At 39.5% G+C, this 24031-nt stretch overlaps 1 protein-coding gene across 5 annotated transcripts in view; it reads left to right on the forward strand.

Annotated features, from left to right (window-relative positions):
• Positions 1–23618, forward strand: part of IDE (insulin degrading enzyme) — a 110377-nt gene extending 86759 nt beyond the window's left edge. For 4 of the 5 annotated variants that reach the window (XM_082423654.1, XM_082423656.1, XM_082423658.1 and 1 more), the window contains 11 exons: positions 930–1074; positions 3566–3676; positions 5686–5806; positions 8626–8717; positions 9716–9827; positions 11697–11864; positions 13203–13475; positions 14562–14623; positions 19803–19875; positions 20583–20650; positions 21305–23618. In XM_082423654.1, coding sequence (XP_082279780.1) covers positions 930–1074; positions 3566–3676; positions 5686–5806; positions 8626–8717; positions 9716–9827; positions 11697–11864; positions 13203–13475; positions 14562–14623; positions 19803–19875; positions 20583–20650; positions 21305–21400 — 1321 coding nt within the window. In that variant the 3' untranslated portion in view covers positions 21401–23618. Of the gene's footprint in view, positions 1–929; positions 1075–1563; positions 1709–3565; positions 3677–5685; positions 5807–8625; positions 8718–9715; positions 9828–11696; positions 11865–13202; positions 13476–14561; positions 14624–19802; positions 19876–20582; positions 20651–21304 lie in introns of all 5 variants that reach the window. The other variant, XM_082423655.1, reaches the window with a different exon arrangement.
• The last annotated feature ends 413 nt before the right edge of the window (positions 23619–24031 follow it).

Raw genomic sequence — 24031 nt, forward strand, 5'->3', positions numbered from 1 at the left:
ATTTGTTCCTTCTTTATTCCCAGTACCTAGAGAAGTGCCTAGCACTGTAGTGAGAATGTAGTACATATTTGTTGAATGAAGGAATCTTTTACTTCTCATAAAGGTAAGCAGTGTCACATAGTCAGATGAGTAGGTCATTTGACTTAAATCTGAATTCTAACTCTGCCGCTACTAGCCCAGGTGACATGAGGAAAATGATGCTTCTTCTTTGGGAAATGAAGATTTAAGTTAGGTCATCTCTGTGGTCCTCTTTAGCTCTTGCACTCTGTAATTATTTCCTCTCTTTTGTTGCTCTTTCTCACTTAAAAATTTTCCTGTTTTAATATTTTTTCCTAGTTCTGGCTGTAGTTGTATGATGGATATTATCAATTACTTTACTGACGGTGTTCCAGTCTCTTGGCTTGGGAGGAAACTCAGAGATAAGCTAACATTTTCACAGGTCTTAGTTTTTCTCTTTCAAGTCTCAGTTTTTCCCTTTTAAGTTTATATAATCATAGCACACAAACTTCTCAATCTCATCCTCCTGTCCCCCAAGGGTATGGCTTGCTTAGAGGGGGGAAGAGGACATGCACGTGCTGTATCAGCTCTATCAGCCATGCCTTGTCCTATTAGCCTAAATGTAGGCATGCGTTTTGGCCTGTTCCTCCTCCTTACCTACCCAGTGTTTCCAACTTGTCAGTTCTACCACGCCATCTGGGGTAAGCAATTCCTTCTCCCTCTTCACCAGTACCAGCACACATGGCATATTTCAAGCTTCTTTTTTAAACATCTTGTTTTTTTTCCTCATGAGAAGAGTCAGATTCAGGAATTAAAAGTGTATCTTCAGGAAGTTATTTTAACCCCTGTTCAGTTCCTTGATCCATCTCGAAAGGCCATATCACATTGGGAAGTAATAAATCAGCTATTTTACTGTCAACATTTTCTTCCAGCCCATTTGCTTATGTGGACCCCTTGCACTGTAACATGGCCTATTTGTACCTTGAGCTCCTCAAAGACTCACTCAACGAGTATGCATATGCAGCAGAGCTAGCAGGCTTGAGCTATGACCTCCAAAATACCATCTATGGGATGTATGTAAGTACCCACGTCTTAGAGCCTTCCACTCATCAACATTTTTTATATTGATTTGCTGGAAGCATTTTTGATTGAGGGTGTGAGTTTAATTTCTTTTTTTTGTGACTAATCATATTTTCGCATCATTTTAATTTTTAAGTTAGCTCTTACTCTTAAGTATTCAGCAATATACCATTCATATTATGCAAATTTTCCTTGATTTCTTTTTTTTTTAAACATCTTTCATCAGACTGTCATATTTTTCTCCTCAAAACAAAATTGGACCCTGATTTAGGTTTAGATCTCTCCCATTCTGTATCTGAAGTCTTGGTCTTTGACAACAGAGAATGAAGTCTTCCTGCCATTGTAAAACAGAAGGTTGGCCTATATACTATTTCCCTAGAAATTCAGATCATGAGGCTGCATATTCATACTCTTCGGTCATGTTTCTTCATTACCATGCCACTGCTTGAGGTATCAAAGCATTTCTTTTGTTTTTCTTTTTGTTAGTCGCTACATTTATGCTGATCCTCTCCATTGCAACATGACATACCTGTTTATCAGGTTATTGAAGGATGATTTAAAAGAGTATACATATGCAGCACGCCTCTCAGGTTTGAGCTATGGCATTGCATCAGGAATGAATGCAATACTTGTAAGTAAAATGAACACGAAAGAAAAGGCGTCACACCGTTTAAGCATTATGTTGAGCTTGGGAAAACTATTAACTTCTGCATTTTAAAACAAGAAGATTGATGGTTTTTTCCTTGCACCTTTTTAATGATTGAAGAACTCAAGTTAGTATTAGTTCCACTAACAAATGATTTAGTAGAGTTTAGTGCATCTTGTGAACATGTATTTGTGCTACATTTATTTGCATGTTCATTTGCATGAAATGTTTAATATATTAATCCTGAAAGCATGTTGTTCTTTCCATGTATTTGAATATATTAACATCTGTAAGTGAAAGATACCCATAGTTACTGTTGTGGTGCTGAATTTTACTTATGAGCTTCTTTATTTCTGCTGACAGTAGTAGAAAGTTCCTGTGTTCAAACACGTCTGACATTTTCATTTAATTTATTTTGTAGCATGTATCATTAACTACTTTTAAGTGTGTTTTAAGATAAACATTATTAAATGCATCCCAAGAAATAACTAGATCCTTTCTCTTGAAACCGTTTGTTATGTTTCCAAACTTATATCTCATTTCCAAATTAACATCCCTCTTCTGGCACAATTCATCTTCACTTTTCTTAAAAATATATTGTATGTTTTCATAACAACTAAAATGAGAGCATGCACTTTGTACTCTTTCTATACAAAAGGTTTTAGGGTTTTTAAATTTTATTGATTTTGCAGTGACTTTTTTTCTTCATACAAGTAACTTTTCTGGTAGTTTTTGTTTCACGTATAAGAATGTATATAACCTAACCATTCTCAGAGTCCAGGGAAATTTGAAGCTCAGAGATGAAAATAAAATCCAAATAGAAAAGTAATAATCTATGGTTTATTTTTTGCTGTTGAGTTTTAGTAGCATATCACCATTAAAATAAATAATTTTTAATTTGTGACAAAATGGGCTTTCTGCTAGGTGTCAGTCTAGTTCCCACAGTACATGATGTGCTTTCCATGGGCAGTGACCTTCACTCCTGCTGAGATTCTTGCCTATCAGTTTTCATAAGGTAGAGGCGTCCAGAGATATTCTAGTTGCAGTGTATCCTCTACTTCTGTGGGTGCCACCATGTGGCAATATAATAGTAGGAAATGTGATAATAGGCTTCCCCTGCTTTTCAAAATGTTATGCTTTCAGAAACTATTAAAGTCAATTGTCCTAAGGCAAAATCCAGACAGTACATAGAGTGTATCCTTACTTCACATCTGTTTTGCCACTGGCTTTTGGTACATCAGCAGAACTCATCAAACAAGCAAGTAGTGAGACCTGTGGACCATTATTGGGCAACATTGAACAAGAAAAGTGGCAAAATGCCATATAATACAAAATTGGGGCTTCCTGATTTCTTAAAAGATGATTTTTTAAAATATTTAAATATAAACAATTTGAGGACGTATCCAGTAGTTGGCTACGTAACCCTCCCCTCTGATTTTTACCTTCTTAACACAACTATAAAAATCTTAAGCCTGCCATTCTTTAGAAATTCTTTTTGAAGGTTAAATTTAGAACACATTCTATAATTAATTTTGATTTAATGAGAACTTGAATTTTGATGATATATATAGTGTGTACTGCCATAGTTTGGCACCAGGTAGGTTTTCCTGCTATTGTTTTTGTTTAGGAAAAGCATATGCTTTAGGATATTAGTAAATAAAGATGGTCAATGTTATCTTCCTAAGTATTGAACTATATTTATGAGAAATGAAATTCATTTAATTTCTTGTTTTATTTTTATTTTGATACACCTGGTTTGGGGATTTTCTACATGTTTTAAAGTCAAATTGAAGGTGTCTCATGTTAATTTTAGACTTTTAATATCCTGAACTCTTTCCGTAGCTCTCGGTGAAAGGTTATAATGACAAGCAGCCAATTTTGCTAAAGAAGATCATTGAGAAAATGGCTACCTTTGAGATTGATGAAAAAAGATTTGAAATTATCAAGGAGGCAGTAAGTTTTCTCAACTTATTTTTATAATTTATTTTTTATTCATAAGGTGATATTGCCACATTATGAACATTTTTGAAAAAGAGGCGAGGAGGAAAGGAAGCATTCATAACCCTGTGGCAGTCATTTTACCCTATCTTTGCTAAATCCTACACTCTGTCCAGAAGGAAAGCCTGGGAGACTCTGGTGGACACCTGACCCCCTTCTCTGTAGGCCCTGAGAGCTAGGATAGCACTGACTTTCAGAGAGGAGCCTGAGGTAGACCTAGCGGCTTTCAGGGACTCCTTGAAGGTTTCATCCAGTCTCCATTTAAGAAGAACACTCCAGGGCTTCCCTGGTGGCTCAGTGGTAAAGAATCGCCTGCCAGTGCAGGGGACACAGGTTCGAGCCCTGGTCTGGGAAGATCCCACATGCCGCAGAGCAACTAAGCCCATGCGCCACAACTACTGAGCCTGCACTCTAGAGCCCGTGAGCCACAACTACTGAAGCCCACGTGCCTAGCTCCTGTGCTCTGCAACAAGAGAAGCCACCGCAGTGAGAAGCCCGTGAACTGCGATGAAGAGTAGCCCTCGCTCGCTGCAACTAAAGAAAGCCCATGTGCAGCAACGAAGACCCAACACAGCCATAAACTAACTAACTAATTAATTAATTAATTAATTAATTAATTTTTAAAAGGGGGGGAAGAAAAGAACACTCTATTCTGCAGGCAGGGACCTCAGCCTTCCATGACAGCCTTGGTCACATTAGGGCAGACTATTTAGGCTTGATGTATCTTCCACTTAAATTCAACTCATGGTTGGCCCAGTAATGGAAATATGGGATGGATACCTACTTTAAAAGCCAAACTATGACCTTCATTGTACACTCAAAGAAATTATCATCAGTTTTCAAATTAAGATTCAGTATTTTATATATATACATATCCATGTTGCTTGCTTAGAGAGACTTTTGGGATGACCTTAGGTGAAGAATTAAAGGATGCCAAGAGATGGAGGCCTTGAAAACTGAGGATAACTTTCTGAGGGATGAAAGAGATCCCGTAGTGAAGGTACTTAGAGTATATGTCAGATGCTGGGGGTAAAGCAGCAGCCTGGACAAAGAAAAAGTATGCTCAGGACTTCTCTGGTGGTCCAGTGGTTAAGACTCCAAGCTTCCACTGCAGAGGGCACAGGTTTGATCCCTGGTCGGGGAAGTAAGATCCTTCATGCCATGCAGTATGGCAAAAAAAAAAAAACCTTTTGAAAATACAACATGCAGTCGTTTTTTTTTTTAATTTATTTATTTTATTTATTTTTGGCTGCATTGGGTCTTCGTTGTTGCACACGGGCTTTTCTCTAGTTGCGGTGAACGGGGGCTATTCTTCGTGTGTGGGCTTCTCATTGTGGTGGCTTCTCTTGTTGCAGAGCATGGGCTCTAGGCACATGGGCTTCAGTAGTGGCTCACGGGCTCTAGAGCGCAGGCTCAGTAGTTGTGGCGCACGGGCGTAGTTGCTCCGCAGCATGTGGGATCTTCCTGGACCAGGACTTGAACCCGTATCCCCTGCATTGGCAGGCGGATTCTTAACCACTGCGCCACCAGGGAAGTCCGCAATCATTTTTAATACTCAGTGTACACACCTCACTCCTGATACTATTTCTGGTGTTATAAGGAACATATATGTTAATTGAATTTAATTGAAGTTCTGTTCTCAGAATTTTACATTTTACATTTCTTAACTTTAACTTTACATTTCTTAATTATGGGGCCAAAAAACAAAAAAATTACTTTAAAAAAAAATAAGACTTCAAAAGAAAAGAAAGAAAAAAGAAAAAGCATGCTCTTTAGTTTAAGTATCAGAAGGAAGAGTAAGCCCCATTCTAAATTACATAACTTCGAAAAGGAGGATGAAGCAGATATCCCTGCGTCCCATTTAACACATCATTTATGCAAAATGAAGTTTGATTATAGCTGACCTTTTGAAATGATTTTTAAAAGATCGATACAATTAACAAACCCACGTCTCCCTTCACTAGTATATGCGATCTCTTAACAATTTCCGAGCTGAGCAGCCACACCAGCACGCCATGTACTACCTCCGCTTGCTGATGACTGAAGTGGCCTGGACTAAAGATGAATTGAAAGAAGCCCTGGATGGTGAGACTCTTTCTACTTATAGCCTAATGCTTTCTTCATTTTTTTCTAAAATCATTTTGGTTTATCCTATTACCTAGTGTTTATGCTTTCTAATAACTTATAGTTCCATTAAAGCCAGCTGTGCATACTGGTTTTTGGTTTTTTTTGTTTTTGTTTTTGTTTTTGTTTTACAAAAGGAGTGGTGGCCTTTGAAGTGGCTTTTGTATTCAGGCAGTTTAACCACATTTGCTGTTTTCAACCTGGACCCACAACAGTCACTTATTACTGTTCATAGATTTCTGCAGATGACAGTGTTTTGACCCAAGCACTTACCTTGTTAATATTGAAGTTTTCAGAAAAGGAAAAAAGGGCTGAGCTTGAAAGTCTTATCACACAGAAAGAATGCTTAGGCATTTTTAGATCTATTCAGTTTGGTTAAAAAATGGAAAATATGTAAAGCCTAAAGAGTCATCTTTTGTTGCTTTTTTCCTAAAATCTTAAATCTAGTTTTCAGAGCTTTTGCTTTAAAGTCCTAAATTCCTCAAGGGCAGTGAATTATGCCTTCCTTTTATCCTCTTCATTTAGTATCTAGTATATTATGCCCTCAGTGTGTGTCTAATGAATGTCTATTCAGTGGAATGAAATTACTTTCAGGGTTGTTTCATTGGAAAGAATATAGACCAATATTACCCTTTATTATTGTTTTATCTTTCCACTTCTCAGCATTACTTTACCAATTAATCTTTCTTCCTACATGCTCAGCAATAAGAAAAAAGAAGTGTTGAATTTTTAATGATCTTTTATGACAAGTCCTTACTTATTATGTATCACTACGCCTTTGATGACTTTAGTGACAAATCAAGAGCGAAGTATTGAAGGTCATTATTTTATTGGTTGAGTAGGCGTATAGATTATAAAATTCATTAACTAGAACAGATACGTTTTTAATCTGGACAGTTAATACACCTTTCTTTGCAAAATGATTATGAGTCACATCTGGTTGTAACAGCAGGAATTTTACCTTTTTAAAAAAATACCACAAATTGATTTTAAATACATTTTCAAGAAACCAAACCTGCATTCAGCATGATCCAAGAGCAGAGATTTGGGGATTCCCACTCCCTTTGTTAGATTCTGGGTCAGATGGTATATGAATTGTAAGCAGAATTAGTTCTAAAGTTTGACATAAGCATGTGATGCCTTCCTAAAATGTGTTTTATAAAGAGAAAATTAGCACTTTTTCGGTTGAAATTTTCTGCTCTAATAATCATTCTGTTTTTATATATATATTCATCAATAATCCGGTAATGCCAACATGGCTTAATCTGGAGACAACTCAATATGAGAGGCTGGCTCCCCCGTGACTCTACGTCTGTCAGCTATCCAGGTGCCAGGGTAGCAAGAACCTCAGAATTCAGTGTGGTCCAACAGCATTTACTGACTGCCTGCTATGCACCAGGCGCCAGACTGCAGGTGCTTGAGATTAAAAAATGATCAATTAGGTGGGGTTTCTTGGATCAAGGAGCTCCAGTCTAGTGGCAAAGCATAAATGTAAAACAGATTGTTTTTTGTAGAGGCAAAGAGACTGAGTATTGTTACAGAAGTCTGCAGAGAGAGCTGAGGGGGTCTAGTGAAGGGGACTTCTAGGGCAGTGCAGTGGAGTGGGATGGGTATGCATTTTGGAATTAGACTAAGATTCAAATGCAGCTCTGGCACTTACTAGCTTGATGACTTTGGACAAGAAACTTAAATTTTCTTAACTTCAGTTTTCTCACCTTTAAAATGGGGATAATAGCACATAATTTATAGTTTATAAGATAACATCTATAAAATGCCTGATGCATAGTAAGCACTTGTTAATTCCCTTCCTATGTCTCTCTTTAAATTTTATTCACTAATTTTAGCATCCATTGTAGCATTTATTAGTATGGTGTCCTAATGGAGAAGGGACAACTCTTCTTTACTGAAGAATTAAATCAGTACATGTAAAAGTAATGAGAGGAATAGAAAATTCACTATTAGGATTCCATAATACTAATTGATACAGGCAGTATCCACCACTGGATGCTAAATTAGTGGGTAAAAGTTAAGTAAGGACAAGATATTTGTGTAGTCTCAAAGTATTTCCTCCGAAGTAAATACTTAAAAATTATAATGGGAAAAGAAGGCATTGGTGGGGTGGCTTTTCCTAATTGCTTGTAGAGCATACATGAGTTACTTAATTATAACCAAAAGATTAAAGCAGTCCCTTGGCAGACAGCACTATAACCACGTGGTCAGTGTTTACATCACCAGTATTACAGCGTAACAGCATCATGTGCCCCCAATGTGATGCCCTGAGAAAGACATATTACCTCTGGGGTATTCTTTCTAAGAATACAGAAGCTCAATTTAAGCATGAGAAAACACTAGACAAGCCCAAATAAAGGGCATTCTATAAAATAACTGAGCAGTACTGCTTAAAAATCTTAAGGTCATGGAAAGGCAAGGAAAGACCAAGGAACTGTTACAGATTGGAGGAAACTAAGGACACATGACAACTAAATGCAAGGTGGGATTGTGGATTAGATCCTGGAACAGAAAAGGGATATTAGTGGAAAACCTGAAATCCAAATAAAGTCTGTATTTTAGTTAATAGTATTGTCCCAGTGTTAACTTCTTAGTTTTGATCATCATCCTATGGTTGTTAAAGATGTTAACGTAAGAGAAAACTGGGTGAAGGGTATATAGGAACTCCCTGTAATATTTTTGCAACTCTTCTGTAAGTCTCAAATTATCTCAGAGTTTTTTTTAAAAAAACCTTATAGGTAGAGCTTACTATTTCTTACACTTGTTTACAGATGTTACCCTTCCTCGCCTTAAGGCCTTCATACCTCAGCTCCTGTCACGGCTGCACATTGAAGCCCTTCTCCATGGAAACATAACAAAGCAGGTGGGGGATTGAGGTTTTAGCAATAATCTTTTATGCATCGTTGCAAGAGAAAATTTTACCCTAGTTGGTCTGAGATTACTAACTAACCACCACAGTGTGGCTGTATAAGCACATTAGTGTTGACTCAGGCTTCCCTGCCCTATGCAGGAAGGTTGGGGAGGGTATAGGGGGAGCACAATGATCGTGGTTAACTGTGGACCTACTTTCACAGCTGTCTCCTCTGTTTTTGCCTGCCTCGTGCAATCATTGAAGGAAATGGGAATAATTATCCCTACTCTGTAGGACGGCAGGACTGTGTAGTGGATAAGAGCACATGGTGTAGAATCAGCCTGGATTCAAATCTTGACTCTTCCGCTTACAAGTTATGTAATCTTCTGAAAACGTCTTAATCTCTCTATGCTCAGTTTCCTTATCGGTAAAATTACTTATAAGGATTAAATTAAATAGTACATTCCAGGTGTTTAGCACGTGGAAAGCCTTCCAGATTCCCTTGGTAGTCTGTCTTAAGAGCCCACACTCTCTACCACTCTGTTATATTGCCTCCAAAACAATATGCCAAGGTCAGGTGCTAACAAGTGGCTGAGACAGTATTCTTCCCCAGGTCAGTTTTATTCAGAATAAAGCCTCATGCTTACCTCCTTTGCTTTGCTATAACCCCAGGTGTCTGTGGTGTGGGTCATTGACTTGGGACCACCTTTCCATCAGCAATAACCTCTCCAGCTTTGGCGGTGCCTTTTCCCCAGAATCGAGATCAGTGCTGATGACTGTCTGGGTCTCTGTTTCTCTTCACTGCTACCATACTGACTCTATTGCAAATCGATGAGTTCAGTTTTTATCCATTTGAACAGGATCAAATGTATTTAAGATTTAAAAATCCACTTTTATGATAAACTAGGTTAGTTTGTTTCACAAGCATGTTGTTTCATATTGCATGGACTACTGTCTAATCAAGATACATTTGTGATTTGTAATGTGCTATGACCTGTCTTCTTCCACAGGCTGCATTAGGAATTATGCAGATGGTTGAAGACACCCTTATTGAACATGCTCATACAAAACCTCTCCTTCCAAGTCAGCTGGTTCGGTATAGAGAAGTTCAGCTCCCTGACAGTAAGTGGAAATGTTATATCTTCGGTAATGGACTACTTTGACATAATATTGTGTGTGATTACAGATGGGTTGAAGTCACTTGGATGATAATATATAGTTTTATGGTAAAGATCTACTGGGATCCTCTACTATTTATAGCTAAAGGTAGATAATTCTGCAGGAAAATTATCTGTAGGAGTGCCAGAGAGGTAAAATTGGAGGTAGGCAATTATTTTGAAGAGAATGATACTGGAATTGACTGGTAATTGAGTGTAGAGGAGTTAGGAAAAAAAATCACAAAACTAAAGAAATGTTGACTGTGAAGCATGAAATAAAATTTATTTATAAAAAATGTAAATCAGAATTAGGAGTGCATAGGAGTCTTTGGCAGAAGACTCACAGGTGCAGATAACACCATGTATTCATTGCATGCATATTTGATAAGGAATTAATATAAAGAATTGATAATAATATATTGGAGTTTGCAATGTTGGGTTACTTTTACATTAACAGTGGTTTCCTTTGATATAGAACTCATTAAGCATTATTTTCAATATTGCTCAGAATTGTATGGTGGGAAGTATGTTAGACCAGGGATGAGAAGCATTGATTTTTTTCTTTAACCTTTTTCTAAAAGTAATCACTTCCTCTTCTGACCCCCCAGCACAGGTTTTCTGAACCTTTCCTTGTTTAACCTACTCAGCACTTCTTCTCTTGTATTGGGATTGAAGTGCATCTCCATCTCCCCTGTTAGGCTATACATTTCTTAAGGCTGGGGTCTGTGTCTGGCTCACTTGAGTAGCTACTAAAACATTACCTCAGGATCTCTTTGTTGAATGCTCAAAGACACTTTGAGCACAGCACTGCTATTCTGCATGGCCAGTCATTACAGACCTGGTAATGGTTACTTTCAAACTTCACTTTGTTCCTCAGTCACCGCAGCATGGCAGAGAGGGAGAATCAGGAACTGCCATTCAAGGGAATTCCCTGGTGGTCCAGTGGTTAGAACTCTGCACTTTCACTGCCTAGGGCCCTGGTTTGATTCCTGGTTGGGAAACTAATATCCCACAAGCTGCTCAGTACAGCTGAAAGAACAAATGATTGAATGAATGAACAAACTGCCATTCAAAAACCATAGCACATGGTCATCAGGCAATGACTAAACACTGTGTATTTGCTTAGTCACATTTACTGCTCATGAAATAGTTATCAGATCATAAAGCATGGCCATCTGTTTATAACTTTGATGTATACTTGATCAGCATATCTGAGTTTTTGTCTTAGCTCTCCACCATCCAACTTTGTGTCCTTGGACAAGTCACCCTGCTTCTCAGGGTCTTAGTTTCCTCATCTCTAAAGTAAGGTGTTAGGCTAAGTCATCTCTAAGCATTGTGCACATTTGTGTAAATTTGTGAATTGACCTTCAGTGTGGCTGTTGGTAAACAATATTAGGAATAGAATGCTAAATAGATAATGGCACAACTAGTAATTTAAAAATTGTTTTGTATGGTTATTAAAACATAGTATTTCTGTTGAAGTTCTTATAGATATTAGCTAGTTCTAATCTAGTATGTACACTACATTGTAGATTTCATTAACTATTGATCTCATTTAGCATTAATACTTAGTCATAAAATGGGTTTTTTATAAGTGTTTTGCCCTTTAAAGTCAGTGAGTGTTTATCGAGGGCCTACCAAGTACAGATCACTGTATTAGGATTCCCTTGGGTAAGTTGAGTTTCACATTCTTAATGAATTAATTGTAATAGTTTGGAACTGCCAAAAGACACCAACCAAACTGAACAACTTCATAACAACCAAACAAAACAGTAACTTTATTAAACCCTAAATAAATTTTTGAACGTGTTGCTGTCTTCTTGAAACTTCCTAGGAGGATGGTTTGTCTATCAGCAGAGGAATGAAGTTCACAATAACTGTGGCATCGAGATATACTACCAAACAGACATGCAGAGCACCTCGGAGAACATGTTTCTGGAGCTCTTCTGTCAGATCATCTCCGAGCCGTGCTTCAACACCCTGCGCACCAAGGAACAGCTGGGTGAGGGGGGAGCAGGGGATGGCAGGATACCTCAGTCCTTGAGGAACAGCCATTGTCCTCGAGAGCATTCTCCACATGTACAGTCCCCTAGCATGATGCTTCAGGCATGCTCTACTCAGAAAGACTGTGAAAGCCTTGTTTGTGGGGAATCCGCTTCTAGAAGATAAGCAGTTAACATCTCATGGACATGAGAGCAGTTCTTAAGGAGATGATACTGTGTTTACATTACATACGAGTCTATAAAAAGGTCATTTTGGGTGGGATGCTAAGGGAAGTCTGTTATGGGTGACAAGGTGGGAAGCAAGCCATCCACAGAAGCTTAGATTTACTGAATTTTGGGTTCATTGAGGGGGCAGGTATTTTCTTTTGTTCATCTTTGTTTCCCAAGCCTGGGGCACATAGAAGGTACTCAGTAAGTGTCTGTTGAGGAATTGTTTCGGCAGAGTTCTAGGCACTGTTAAAAGCCTTGGAGATCCTGACAGGTTTGATCAATTAAGGAAAGAAACAAGCCCCAGTAATGTACTTTGAATAACCAATGAAAAAGGATTTGGGTGAGTGTCCCCAAGTAACCATCTTTTTTTAAATAACCACAGTGGTAGATGCTGGACAGCAAAAATGGATAAGTTATGGATGGTCTTTCCCTTCATGGAGCTCACAATCTAGTCAGGAATGCAGACCTGTAAGGAATAATTTCAGTACAGTTTGGCAAATGCTACTAAGAGTGTTCAAACTCTAAAGGCTATGCTGAAGGTAGGGAGGTGTGCTTTGAGGCAGAGCAGCTGGAGAAGGCAAGCCACGAACGCTGTTTAGGAAAGATGTAGACGGTAGGTAGTGTATGAGCTCACAAGGTGACAATGGAAGTATGACCTTCAGTTACTTGGTCTAAAGATTTGCAGTCTGAATGGAGTTGGTCCAGGAATGGGTTATCTAGCAAGAAACGCAATAGTGGAGGCAAGTTCACATAAGGAGCTTGGATGTGAAAGGAAGCCGAGCTAGGACAATGGTTAGGGGATGAAAATGAGTCCAGCATTTCATAGGGATGAGAATAACTTTAACATGGATTGAAGGGGATTAACTAGCAGACAGGGAGGAGCTTGGGAATATTGAGTTTGAAAGATGAACAAGGGTTTTCTCTCCAGATTGCTAACTATTCTTCAGAGAGCTCTTCTGCCGTGTGCTTAGGAACTGAAGATATTTTAATAGCTCATTTCTTCAGAGGTGAATAATATGAAGCCCTAAAGTAGATTTTATTTGCTCTGACAGGATAATTTTTGAAAGATTAAAAGTGACCCATGTCTCAAATGCCAAGATCCTCACTGGCTGGTGTTTGCGTTTCAGGCTATATTGTCTTCAGCGGGCCACGCCGAGCCAATGGCATACAGGGCTTACGGTTCATCATCCAGTCGGAAAAGCCACCTCACTACCTAGAAAGCCGAGTGGAAGCTTTCTTAATCACCATGGAAAAGTCCATAGAGGACATGACAGAAGAGGCCTTCCAAAAACACATCCAAGCGTTAGCGATTCGTCGACTAGACAAACCAAAGAAACTGTCTGCAGAGTGTGCTAAATACTGGGGGGAAATCATCTCCCAGCAATACAATTTTGACAGAGGTAAGGCAAAATTAGGGCCCCAACATTCATGGCATGTAAGTAAAACATTTGAGGACATTGATGCCATTCTACAAAATGGTATTTGTTTTGTAGGTGATGTTCCAGTACGATTTGGAATGGGGGTGGAGGCATACCACTTCTAAAGAACCTTTATTTAATGTAACAACGATTTCCTAGTAGAAACTTTATCTTTTTTTTTTTCCTTCTCTGAACTAGAGCTGGGTCTATCTGTATCTCATAATAATGTGCTAATAATAAATCTGATTTCACTTTTTGTGTTCATTCAGTACGCCCCTGAGGCTCTGAGCACAGATATGTAGGTATTTCTCATAACTCTAAACGGAAAGTGTGCATATTGAACTCTCTTGAGACAGGTGCTGCCCTGGAGGCACAGGGGTTCAAACGTTTGCCTTTAGGGATCTCCCAAAATTTGTCAGTGCTTTTAGATTTGGGAGAGCTGTGCTCCGCAAAGGGTCCTGCTTATCAGCTTCCTTTTGCCTTTCTTAGAACAGAGCTTAACAATGGAGTGCGCTCAGCTACACTAGAAATCAGAAAGAGTTGAGTTGTGTTCTCATTGTGACACCAACAAGCCAAAGATCTCGGCCAAGTCACATTTTTTGGGCCTCTGTTTCCTTACCTGTAATTTTTCTAGCAGTTGGATTCACTGTTAATAGTACTGGGTTGGCCAAGAAGTTCGTTCGGGTTTTTCTGTAAGATGTTACGGAAAAACCTGTGTAAACTTCTTGGCCAACCCAATACCTACCACTTATTGAACATTTGCCCTGTGCCCCTGGTATTGTGTTATTGTCAGTTAAGTAGTTGTTATCCCCAATTTCTAGATGAGGAAACTGAGGCTCAGAAAAGTTGAAGTGACTAGCCCAAGGCCCAACAGCTCATAACTAGAGAGACAGGATATCCTCTTACTTTTTACTTGAAATTTATTCCCTTACTACTTGCGGGAGCAGATGATCACTCAAAAAGATGGATTCTTAAGAGTGTTGGAGTGAAGTATATTGTCATTTAGTGTAGTATTCTGGGATACTTAAAATGAAAATATTGTAAATTCTTGTTTGATTACTTTTTCAGATAATATAGAAGTTGCCTATTTAAAAACACTTACCAAGGAAGATATTATCAAATTCTATAAGGTAAGTTCAATTTGCATGTTTAGATTTTGACTGATAAGGAAATATTGTATGCACTGTGTTGTGTGTTGCTGCTTTGAACCCATTCAGGCAGGATTTATGAAGGCATTTTTATGGACCTAAGTATTTTTGACACATATTACTGTTAGGAAGAAGAGATAGTCCCTGTTCAACCCAGTACTGTTTTTCTCTCCCTCTGGACCGAGGACCGTGGTGGCCCTTCCTGGCTTCCAGATCCACCTGTTTAGGTTACCCTTTTGTTTCTTCTCTCTGTTCCTCGCCCCAGCCCACAAAGAACATCGCTGAGCTTTTGGTGGGAAGAAAGAGCAAAGAAAACAAATAGAACTTGGGAATCAGATTATTTCCCAGTCTCTGACAACTATAAATCATCTTCACTAATTTAGGTGCCACTATGGCTCCTTTTAAAAATAAATGATTACTCACCTTTGAACGGTGTTCAGAGATCTTCTGAGTTTTTTTTTTGTAAATTGTGTTCATTGAAGTATAGTTGATTTACGATGTTGTGTTAGTTTCAGGTGTACAGCAAAGTGATTCAGTTTTTATATATATATATTCTTTTTCATATTCTTTTCCATTATAGGTTATTATAAGATATTGAATATAGTTCCCTGTGCTATACAGTAGGATCTTATTGTTTGTCTATTTTATATATAGTAGTTTATATCTGCTAATCCCAAACTAGAGATTCGTGAGTTTTATTTTTATTTTTTTAAGGTAGAATGAAAGACTTCTTTTTTAAAAATTTTTATACTAATTATTATTTTTATTTATTTATTTTTTTTGGCTGTGTTGGGTCTTCGTTGCTGCGCGCAGGCTTTCTCTAGTTGCGGTGAGCGGGGGGCTACTCTTCGCTGCAGTGTGCGGGCTTCACATTGCGGTGGCTTCTCTTGTTGCGGAGCGCAGACTCCAGTAGTTGTGGCACGTGGGCTCAGTAGTTGTGGCTCGTGGGCTCTAGAGCGCAGACTCAGCAGTTGTGGCGTACGGGCTTAGCTGCTCTGCGGCCTGTGGAATCTTCCCAGGCCAGGGCTAGAACCTGTGTCTCCGGCATTGGCAGGCGGATTCTTAACCACTGCGCCACCAGGGAAGTCCCAGGTTTGTGAGCTTTAAATGCCTGAGCTCACTGAGAAAGTTCATCAAGAGAAAAGAGAGGCACCACCATTAAAGTTTTCCCAGTACAGCTTGAAGAGGTTTACACCATCTAAATTTTCCCCACCTGTAACAGAATTCATAGAAGGGTAGCAAAAATTTTAAGTGGGCATATAATGTGTAGTAACCATGCCAAGTGCAGAAATTAAAATTTTATGCTGCAATAGAGTTGTACCTAAAGTGTTATATATATTCTTTGTAATGTATTGGGACCTCTAATTTGTGTAAAATACTTTTATGTCTGTTTTTTAGGACAAGGAACAAAATTCTACTCCATAATTACCATAGTACCTTAGAATTATACCCTATCTAGTATTGTTAGCCACTTCCCCTGGTTCATATCTGATTTATCAGACACCAGGTTTTTCGTTGGGAGCTCAGGTCCTGCCTCATGCTAACATCTCTGGGAGGGATGTCATCTGCTTTTCAAGGTCATTTTTCAGGGATCTGTTGTAACTGCCGTAACAGGAGTGGTGCTTGCAGTTCTCATTGGAATGATTTTGTGAAATTAGTTGTACAGTGAAGACTAATCAGATCTAATTCACCACGGTTGGTGCTATGTGGGAGAGTGAGGAAAAGGAAATAGCCCTGAGTTGGAGGTGCTGATAGTTTCATAGAAGAAAAGGGTGATTTAGCACTGTCTGCCAGTTACTTACACTTCCCCCCAGATCCTCTGCAGGACGACAAGGTTTCTGGTCTCTGTATGTGCAAACATGTATTCATATAGCCAGTAACACCTTAACAATAAGAAAAGAGAGACGGTAGCAATTTTAGGTTCAAAATTTGACAGTGAAAGACAGTATTTTGAATGTTCCTTTCTCAGCAATGGGATTTGAACCATTTTGGCTATGGACATGGCTGGCTGGGCAATTTACCATTTTCTTTACCTCATGGCTCCCTTGCATTGTGTAGAGGAATTGTGCTTTTTTGCAGTGATAGTCTTCTTAAAAATATATATTGTCACAAGGGGGAGGCTAGGCCTGTGAAGAGGCAGTGGGTATATGGAAAATCTGCACCTTCCACTCAATTTTGCTGTGAACCCAAACTGCTTTAAAAAATAAAATCTATTAAAAAAAAATGTGTGTATGTATGTAACAAAAACACATACTTTTTTTTTTTTTTTAATTAAAAAAATTTTTTCTTTTATTTTTTGGCCGCACCATGCAGCATGTGGGATCTTAACTCCCCGACCAGGGATGGAATCGAACCCATATCCCCTGCAGTGGAAGCACAGAGTCCTAACCACTGGACCACCAGGGAACTCCCAACACATACATTTTTTTTAAATAAAACAATATATAAAATAAGATTCTGTTCTGAAATATAACCCCAGGTAGTCTTTGTGTCTGTGGAGAGAGAGCTGCAGTAGGACCGTGGTGGGCAGAGTTGGGTGTGAGAGCAGGGCTCCAGGACACGTGTCTGCTGCCAGGCTGTTCAGCCGTCCAGAGCCCTGCTCAGAGCTGCTGGCCTCCCTCAGTGGTCTGTGGGGCAGCAGCAGGAGCACATGTGGCCCCTGAGCACAGACTCGGGGCTCAGCCGTATCACCAACTAGCTAGCTCTGTGACCTTGGCCAAATTACTTAAGCTTCCTTATTTACAAAATAGAGATTATGGGGTATTCATTGAAATGAGGTATGTAAAGTGATTGGCACTTAGTAGCATTTATTAAACAGTCTCTATTGTTATCTCTTGATTAGTAATACTCAATCTTAGGATTTTTAAATATTTTAATCAGAATGTTTTAGATCGGAATATGTTTTCCTCCTTGGTGTTATAAAGTGGATTTTAGTTGTGTTGATTTACTGCTTAAGACTGTTACACTTCGTGAGGTTAGTTACTTGTTCTCAACCGCCTACAGAAGAGGGGGCTCGTGTTCAGCTCTTTTTGGTTCCTAAGACATTTATTTTAAGACGTTATTAGTTATGTGTGTTCAAAAAGAATGATGACTTAATATGACTTACTGTGATGTTTCCAGAAGAAATGAAGATTTCTCTTTCCTTCCACAAATTCTGTTATTTATTTGAAGTTACAGGTGGTACCTGATTATTGAATTTGTGAAAATAGCAGTTATAAGACTGACTTTCTTGTCTTAAAAAATGAGAGTATTTATCACCAAGCTTACGCTAAATCTAGAACAGGCTTTCCCTAGCTATGTTCCATGGTACAAGATACTAATAGGGGGTACCTAGAAAAAAGGGTTTCATGACCATGTACGTTTGGGAATGACTACTCTTTATTCTCATTCTTGGAGAATCACAGAGCATGTTAGCTTTTGAAAAGTTCTAAGAACCCCATAGTTAAGATTTCTTTAGCCCAGCATTTGTTTAGTTTTGATTACCAAAATACTTCCTAAGCTGCTATCACTATGGACACTTTTTTTTTTTTTTTTTTGCACAGAATACCTATAAATATCTCTTAGGACTCTAGTGTTCCTTAGAATAGAGTTTGCAAGAAAATGCAATTGGTTGGTTTTTAGAAAAATGGGGATTATCCAAAGTTGGTCAGGAAATTGAACAGGATGTTCTGCTGTAACCGATACAGGTTAAGAGGGCAGTGAAGGTTTGGGTGAAAAGGGATCAAGAATAGATCTTTGGAAGCAAACGTTTTACTCCAGTAAGTAAGATGCTCTCAGATGAGGCACTGCATGTTACTGGAGGCCGACCTGGGCTGAGCTCCTGAAAGAGGCTGTTCTGCCAGCTGGCAGAGCCGTGGGCAAGCTTGCTGTGCAACCTCAGCAGGGCTTCCATTGCAGCTGCACAGGGCCAGGCTTGCAATAACTGTTACATAAATAACCGTGAGTCAGTCTGGCTTTGCTGATGATCTCTTCCTCTGAGGTTACAAAACATTGCTGCTGGCTGAGGCATCAGGGGAAACTTCATCGCAACTCGTGTTTTCCCTTTGCAAAAGACAGATACAGGTCCAGCATCAAGGAAAATGTGAGGAGACACTTCCCCACAGGATCCTTCTGCCAACATACCACTCCTGGCTTTCTTGGTAGTAACTAAGGGGAGTCCCTCCAAGCAACGTGGTGGAATGGAGAGAACAAGCAAACCTCACTTCTGGCACCATCCCTTCCAAGCTATGTGACTCCAGCCGTGTGACTCTTTGTTTTAGAGTCAGAGTCTCTAAAATAGGAATCATCATGATGTTTAGCTTATAGAGAATCAAGTGAGCTGACATAGGAGGGAGGCTGATACAAGATGACACTCAAGAGATGTTAGTTTTCTTCTTTTCTTAGGGGGGCAAGCATTGTGGTCATCCCTTAACTAAGCTCAGGCCATTGTCTCTGCAGACACTGCAGATCACTAGGTGCAGCCCTGTGTCACACCCCAGTGAGAACTAAGCTAAGGTTTTAATCCCAGCCCAGGTACTTACTAGCCATAGGAGCTTGAGCACTTAATCTCCTTGGACTCAGTTTTCTCATCGTAAGATGGGGTTAAGAATAATTCTTGCCGGGCTTCCCTAGTGGCGCAGTGGTTAAGAATCCGCCTGCCAATGCAGTGGATGTGGGTTCGAGCCCTGGTCCGGGAAGATCCCACATGCCGTGGAGCAACTGGGCCCGTTCGCCACAACTGCTGAGCCTGTGCTCTAGAGCCCACGAGCCACAACTACTGAGCCTGCATGCCACAACTAATGAAGCCCGCGCGCCTAGAGCCCGTGCTGCGCAACAAGAAGCCACCACAATGAGAAGCCAGCGCACCGCAATGAAGAGTAGCCCCCGCTCGCAGCAACCATAGAGGGCCCGCACACAGCAATGAAGACCCAACGCAGCCAAAAATAAATAATAAATAAATTTTTAAAAAAAAAGAATAATTCTTGCCTACCCTCCTAATCTTTGTGGAGTTCAAATGAAATGCTGTAGGTAAGGGGAAAGAAAGGGAGGCGTCTTTACTGTTTCTGACTGCGTGAGAGCTGATTGTTCATGGTCGTAAGAGATGTTCATGGTTGTAAGAGAGCACCTCATTTTAAGTTCCTTAGTGGGGCAAAAGGGTGACCTTGCTATTCTTTCCACCCAGGAAATGTTGGCGGTAGATGCCCCGAGAAGACATAAGGTATCCGTCCATGTTCTTGCCAGAGAAATGGATTCTTGTAAGTATTGAGTATTGACTTTTTCAAAAGTGTGTTTTTAGGCACACGATAGCTGTACCATGCCATAGCCACATCCTTTATAGAGCACCAGGAAGTAAAGGGGCACAGAAGGGGAACTAACTGGAGACAAGGTCTGCTCTGTCAAAGCAAAAATAAGGGGAAAAAGGAAATGAGGCAGTGAAGGAGGGAGCCAACAGCAGATGATACAGTGCCGAGCTGGCCACAGCTCCATCAGAAAACAAGGCCAGGTGCTGGTAGGACATCTCCAAAGAATCTGTATGGAACAACTGCATGTGGCGGGGGAAGAGTGAGCAGTTTATCTGTCCTTCCCATCGCCTGTCTCTGACTGGCCAGGGTTTGCCCCATGACCATTTACTCCCCCAGCCTTCCAGGTTGTTTTACTGGGTCCTTCCGGGTAGCCAGAGCCTCAGGATCCAGTGAGGTCAGAGCTGGGCACTAAAGCAGCTGCGGCCAAGGCTATTTAAGCACAGTAACATCATGAACCATCATTAGGGACACTCTGGATAGGAGGTAGGACAAGCGAACAAAGCCTTGGGAGCACACACCCTAAAAGGATCTGAAAGGTACATGAACGGGGCCTGGTGCAGATTTTTAGTGAGCTGAGTCTGGTTTGTGTTTGTTTGTTTGTTTGCTCTTGTGTACAAGTATCAATAAGTGCAAAGCATTAAACCTTTTGTTTTTTATAGGTCCTGTGGTTGGAGAGTTCCCATGTCAAAATGATATAAATTTGTCACAAGCACCAGCCTTGCCACAAGTAAGAAATATAGATTTCTTGTTAGCTTGCCCTGTTAGAGGACTTTCTACTTAGAAGGAGCTTGTTCACCAGGACACATAAGACCTAGAGATTTCAGGTTACGAGGTATTCGGGCATCTACTTTAGGTCTCCCGTGAAGACCAGGTTGCCATTCTTTCCTTTTTCAGCTGCAGAGACTCAGCCTTTGCCCTTGTCCGCCTTGTCCTCTAGCTTGAACAGTTGTGTTACTCTGCAATGAGTCATCTCCAGCCACATTTGTCTCAGCCTTTTCCATGGTGCTTGTGCATTTTAATCATCTGGAAAGGTTGGGATTTACTTGCAAGAAGAGGAAGCTGGCAGTGTAAGCAGGCTCTTGCCGGGTGGGCACACTGGCCTCTACCACTCCGCCAAAGCGGTGGTCCTGAGCCCTCAGTGGGCCTGCCCTTGAGTGCCCGGAGGAAAGCCAAGATTCTTCTCTCTGGCCCAGAGTCCCACTGGGGACATTCACCATAGGTTTGCATAGACCCTCTGACCTTACTGATCCAGGAAGAGAGGTCAGTAGATATAATATGTAATATATAGTGTAGAAACTAGTATGTATATGTAAAAATAAAGTTTATGTCCTGTTCAGTCTGCTTTTTAGGCTAAATACACTAAAACTTTTTTTCTTTGCAGCCTGAAGTGATTCAGAACATGACTGAGTTCAAGCGTGGTTTGCCACTGTTTCCCCTTGTGAAACCACATATTAACTTCATGGCTGCAAAACTCTGAAGATTCCTCACGGGCGGGAAAGTGCAAGCGGATGCGTTCCTGAGTCTTCCAAGGGCGAGGAAAACAACCTTGGCCACTTTAATATTTTCTGGTTCACTATTAGAGAGACAAACAGAAAAAAAAAAGTTGTCAAATGTCATTATGTAGAAATATTAAAAATCCAAAGTAATTAAATTACAAAATCTTATAGATGTAGAATATTTTTAAAATACATGCCTCTTAATATTTTAAAAGTTTTCTTTTCATTACTAAGAGAAATGTCCCTTATATAACAACACTTAAAATGATGGATGATATTCCTATAGAAACTTTCTTCCTTATTCTGTAAAATAGTCACTTGTCAGAAGAAAAATATGTTAGCTTTTTTCTAAAAGCCTCCTAGGTTGACAGAAAAGACTTCAAAACATATAGAAAGATAATACCTTCTTAAAAATGGATCCCCAATTTTGCTTTCTACTTAATGGTTTCATGTAAATAATGGAGAACATTACATTTGGCAGATAATGAACAAAGCAATGTAGTTTTCTTTTATTAGTGAAATTGCTGATTATATAAGGCATGGTTTTAATCTTTTTTATAGAATTTGAACATGTTTTTTATTCAAACTAGTAAAATGCTGGAAAACTCTAGAACACCCTACTTATTTACAGTGCTAGAAATACAGACTTACCTTACATCAATTTTGTCCCAAACTGAATTTCTCAGGATTACTGTGATTTGTTTTTTTCTGATTGAATTATATTGACGTTCTTGTTGTTCATAGTTGGTTTGCAGTGTTCCATCAGTGTCACTTTTTCCCATCAACACGTTGCTGTATTTATTTAACAAAAACAAACAGGGTCAACTTCAGATCCCACTGAGTGTGTGACATGCTTTTCCAACATCATCTATTCTAAACACCTGTAACTTTTTACTACCACGAAATTGCAGTCAGTATACGAACCAAAATATTTGCCCCATTATGAATATAAAAGGCAACACGTGCAAAGACACCTTTTTGGAGGTATAAAAAGGAAAGCCTTGGATTCTTAAATAGCGTGCCCTCCATAGAGACTCTAAATCCTGTTTTGCTACCAGTCTAATACTGCCTTAAGTGTAAAGTTATTTTTTGAATATATAAATTCAAACATACAAACACACAGATGATGACTGGAGTGAACTTTTAAAAAATATTTTTTTCATGAGATACAATTTTGGATGAAATTGTTACTGTAGATTTAACAGCTGTTTTGAAATATTTACTGTTACTAAAACTTAAAGAGAAGTTGGAAACCTACAGGCACTAGTAACAGTAAGTGGCCCTGTAGTTCACTAACTCAGGCAAAGTAAAGAATGGCATTTTGAAATGACATTTTACCTCCATATGACTTGATTTGCCAGGACTTCTTTCTGTAGAGTCATGTCGTTTCACATCTTAAGTTTTCACATTTGCTATTTTTCTGAATAATCTGAATTTGGGGCAAGAATGATAATTACAACTGTGGAGGCTGCTTTTGAAAGCAGGGCTCCCTTTCTACTGTCAGATATATGTGGTGCTGTAACCGTCTTTTTATCCCTACCTTCAAGAGCTTCCTTGTATGAAGCCTGTCTTTGTCCATCAGAAGGTACGTGAGTCATCATCACTTCCTTCTGGTTTTATGCATTTGTAGACTATGCAGCTTTTCATCAAACTGCAAATATATACGAGAGGGATCAAAAACTAGTCCTGAGTGCATAAATCCACCACTGGAAAAGTAAATAATCCACTTATATCTTTTCTGTGGAAAATTATGTGCTACTGGGTAACTTTTAGCTCTTTAAAAAAAAGGGAGGGGGTGAAATTTAACAGTGTCATTTTTATGAGAAAGTCACGTGAAGAAATCTGAAAGGCATCTCATGTAGTCTTACAGGAATCTGTGGTTGCTCCTGAGCGTGCTCTAGCATTGTCTGGTTTCCACTTTGGATCTAGAGCTACTGTGGGATCACTCAGGCATACTTACGGATTCAGCTACATGGGTCCAAACTGCAGTCCCTGAGCAATAACAGACAACCTGGATACTGCTCTTCACTCAGCGCTTAGTAAATGAGATTTGTGAAACACACTAAGGTGTTAGTTACCCGTGACTTTTTGAAAAGTCTTCTTTTTCACTACTTGATGTGGAAGAGAGAGCATGTGGCACAGCCAGTATGTGGTAGAGTGCTAGGGTAATCCTGTTTACAATAAATTGCCTGAATTTCACCTCTGGAGTTTGCATTTGTATTATTTTTACAGTTTCAGTGGCCAGTCCTCAACCTACCTCTCCACATCCCGATTTGACGATCTTTCTTGCTTTCATTGTTCCTAATGTAGAAAGCAGTGGATTTTTTTTTTTAAGTGAATCTGGGTAACAGTAATTTAGTCAAATAAATGGGTCAATTTCACGTCTTAAGAGTAGATCACTTTTGTAAAACAGGAATCTCAGTGTGAGAGGCTGAACTCCTTGCTGACCCCAAACCCAGAAAGGTTTGTCCTGTGAGTTACAGGGAGGAGAATTCAGAAGGTAGAAAAAATATTTCTCTCCTCATCTTCCTCGCATGTCTCCAGCAGCAGGTTAGGCAGATATCTTGTCCGATCCCTGGCTTCTTACTCCCTGTCAAAATAATCTGTCTACT

The sequence above is a fragment of the Balaenoptera physalus genome (genome assembly GCF_965194825.1).
Source record: "Balaenoptera physalus genome assembly, chromosome: 14".
Taxonomy (NCBI): Eukaryota; Metazoa; Chordata; class Mammalia; order Artiodactyla; family Balaenopteridae; genus Balaenoptera; species Balaenoptera physalus.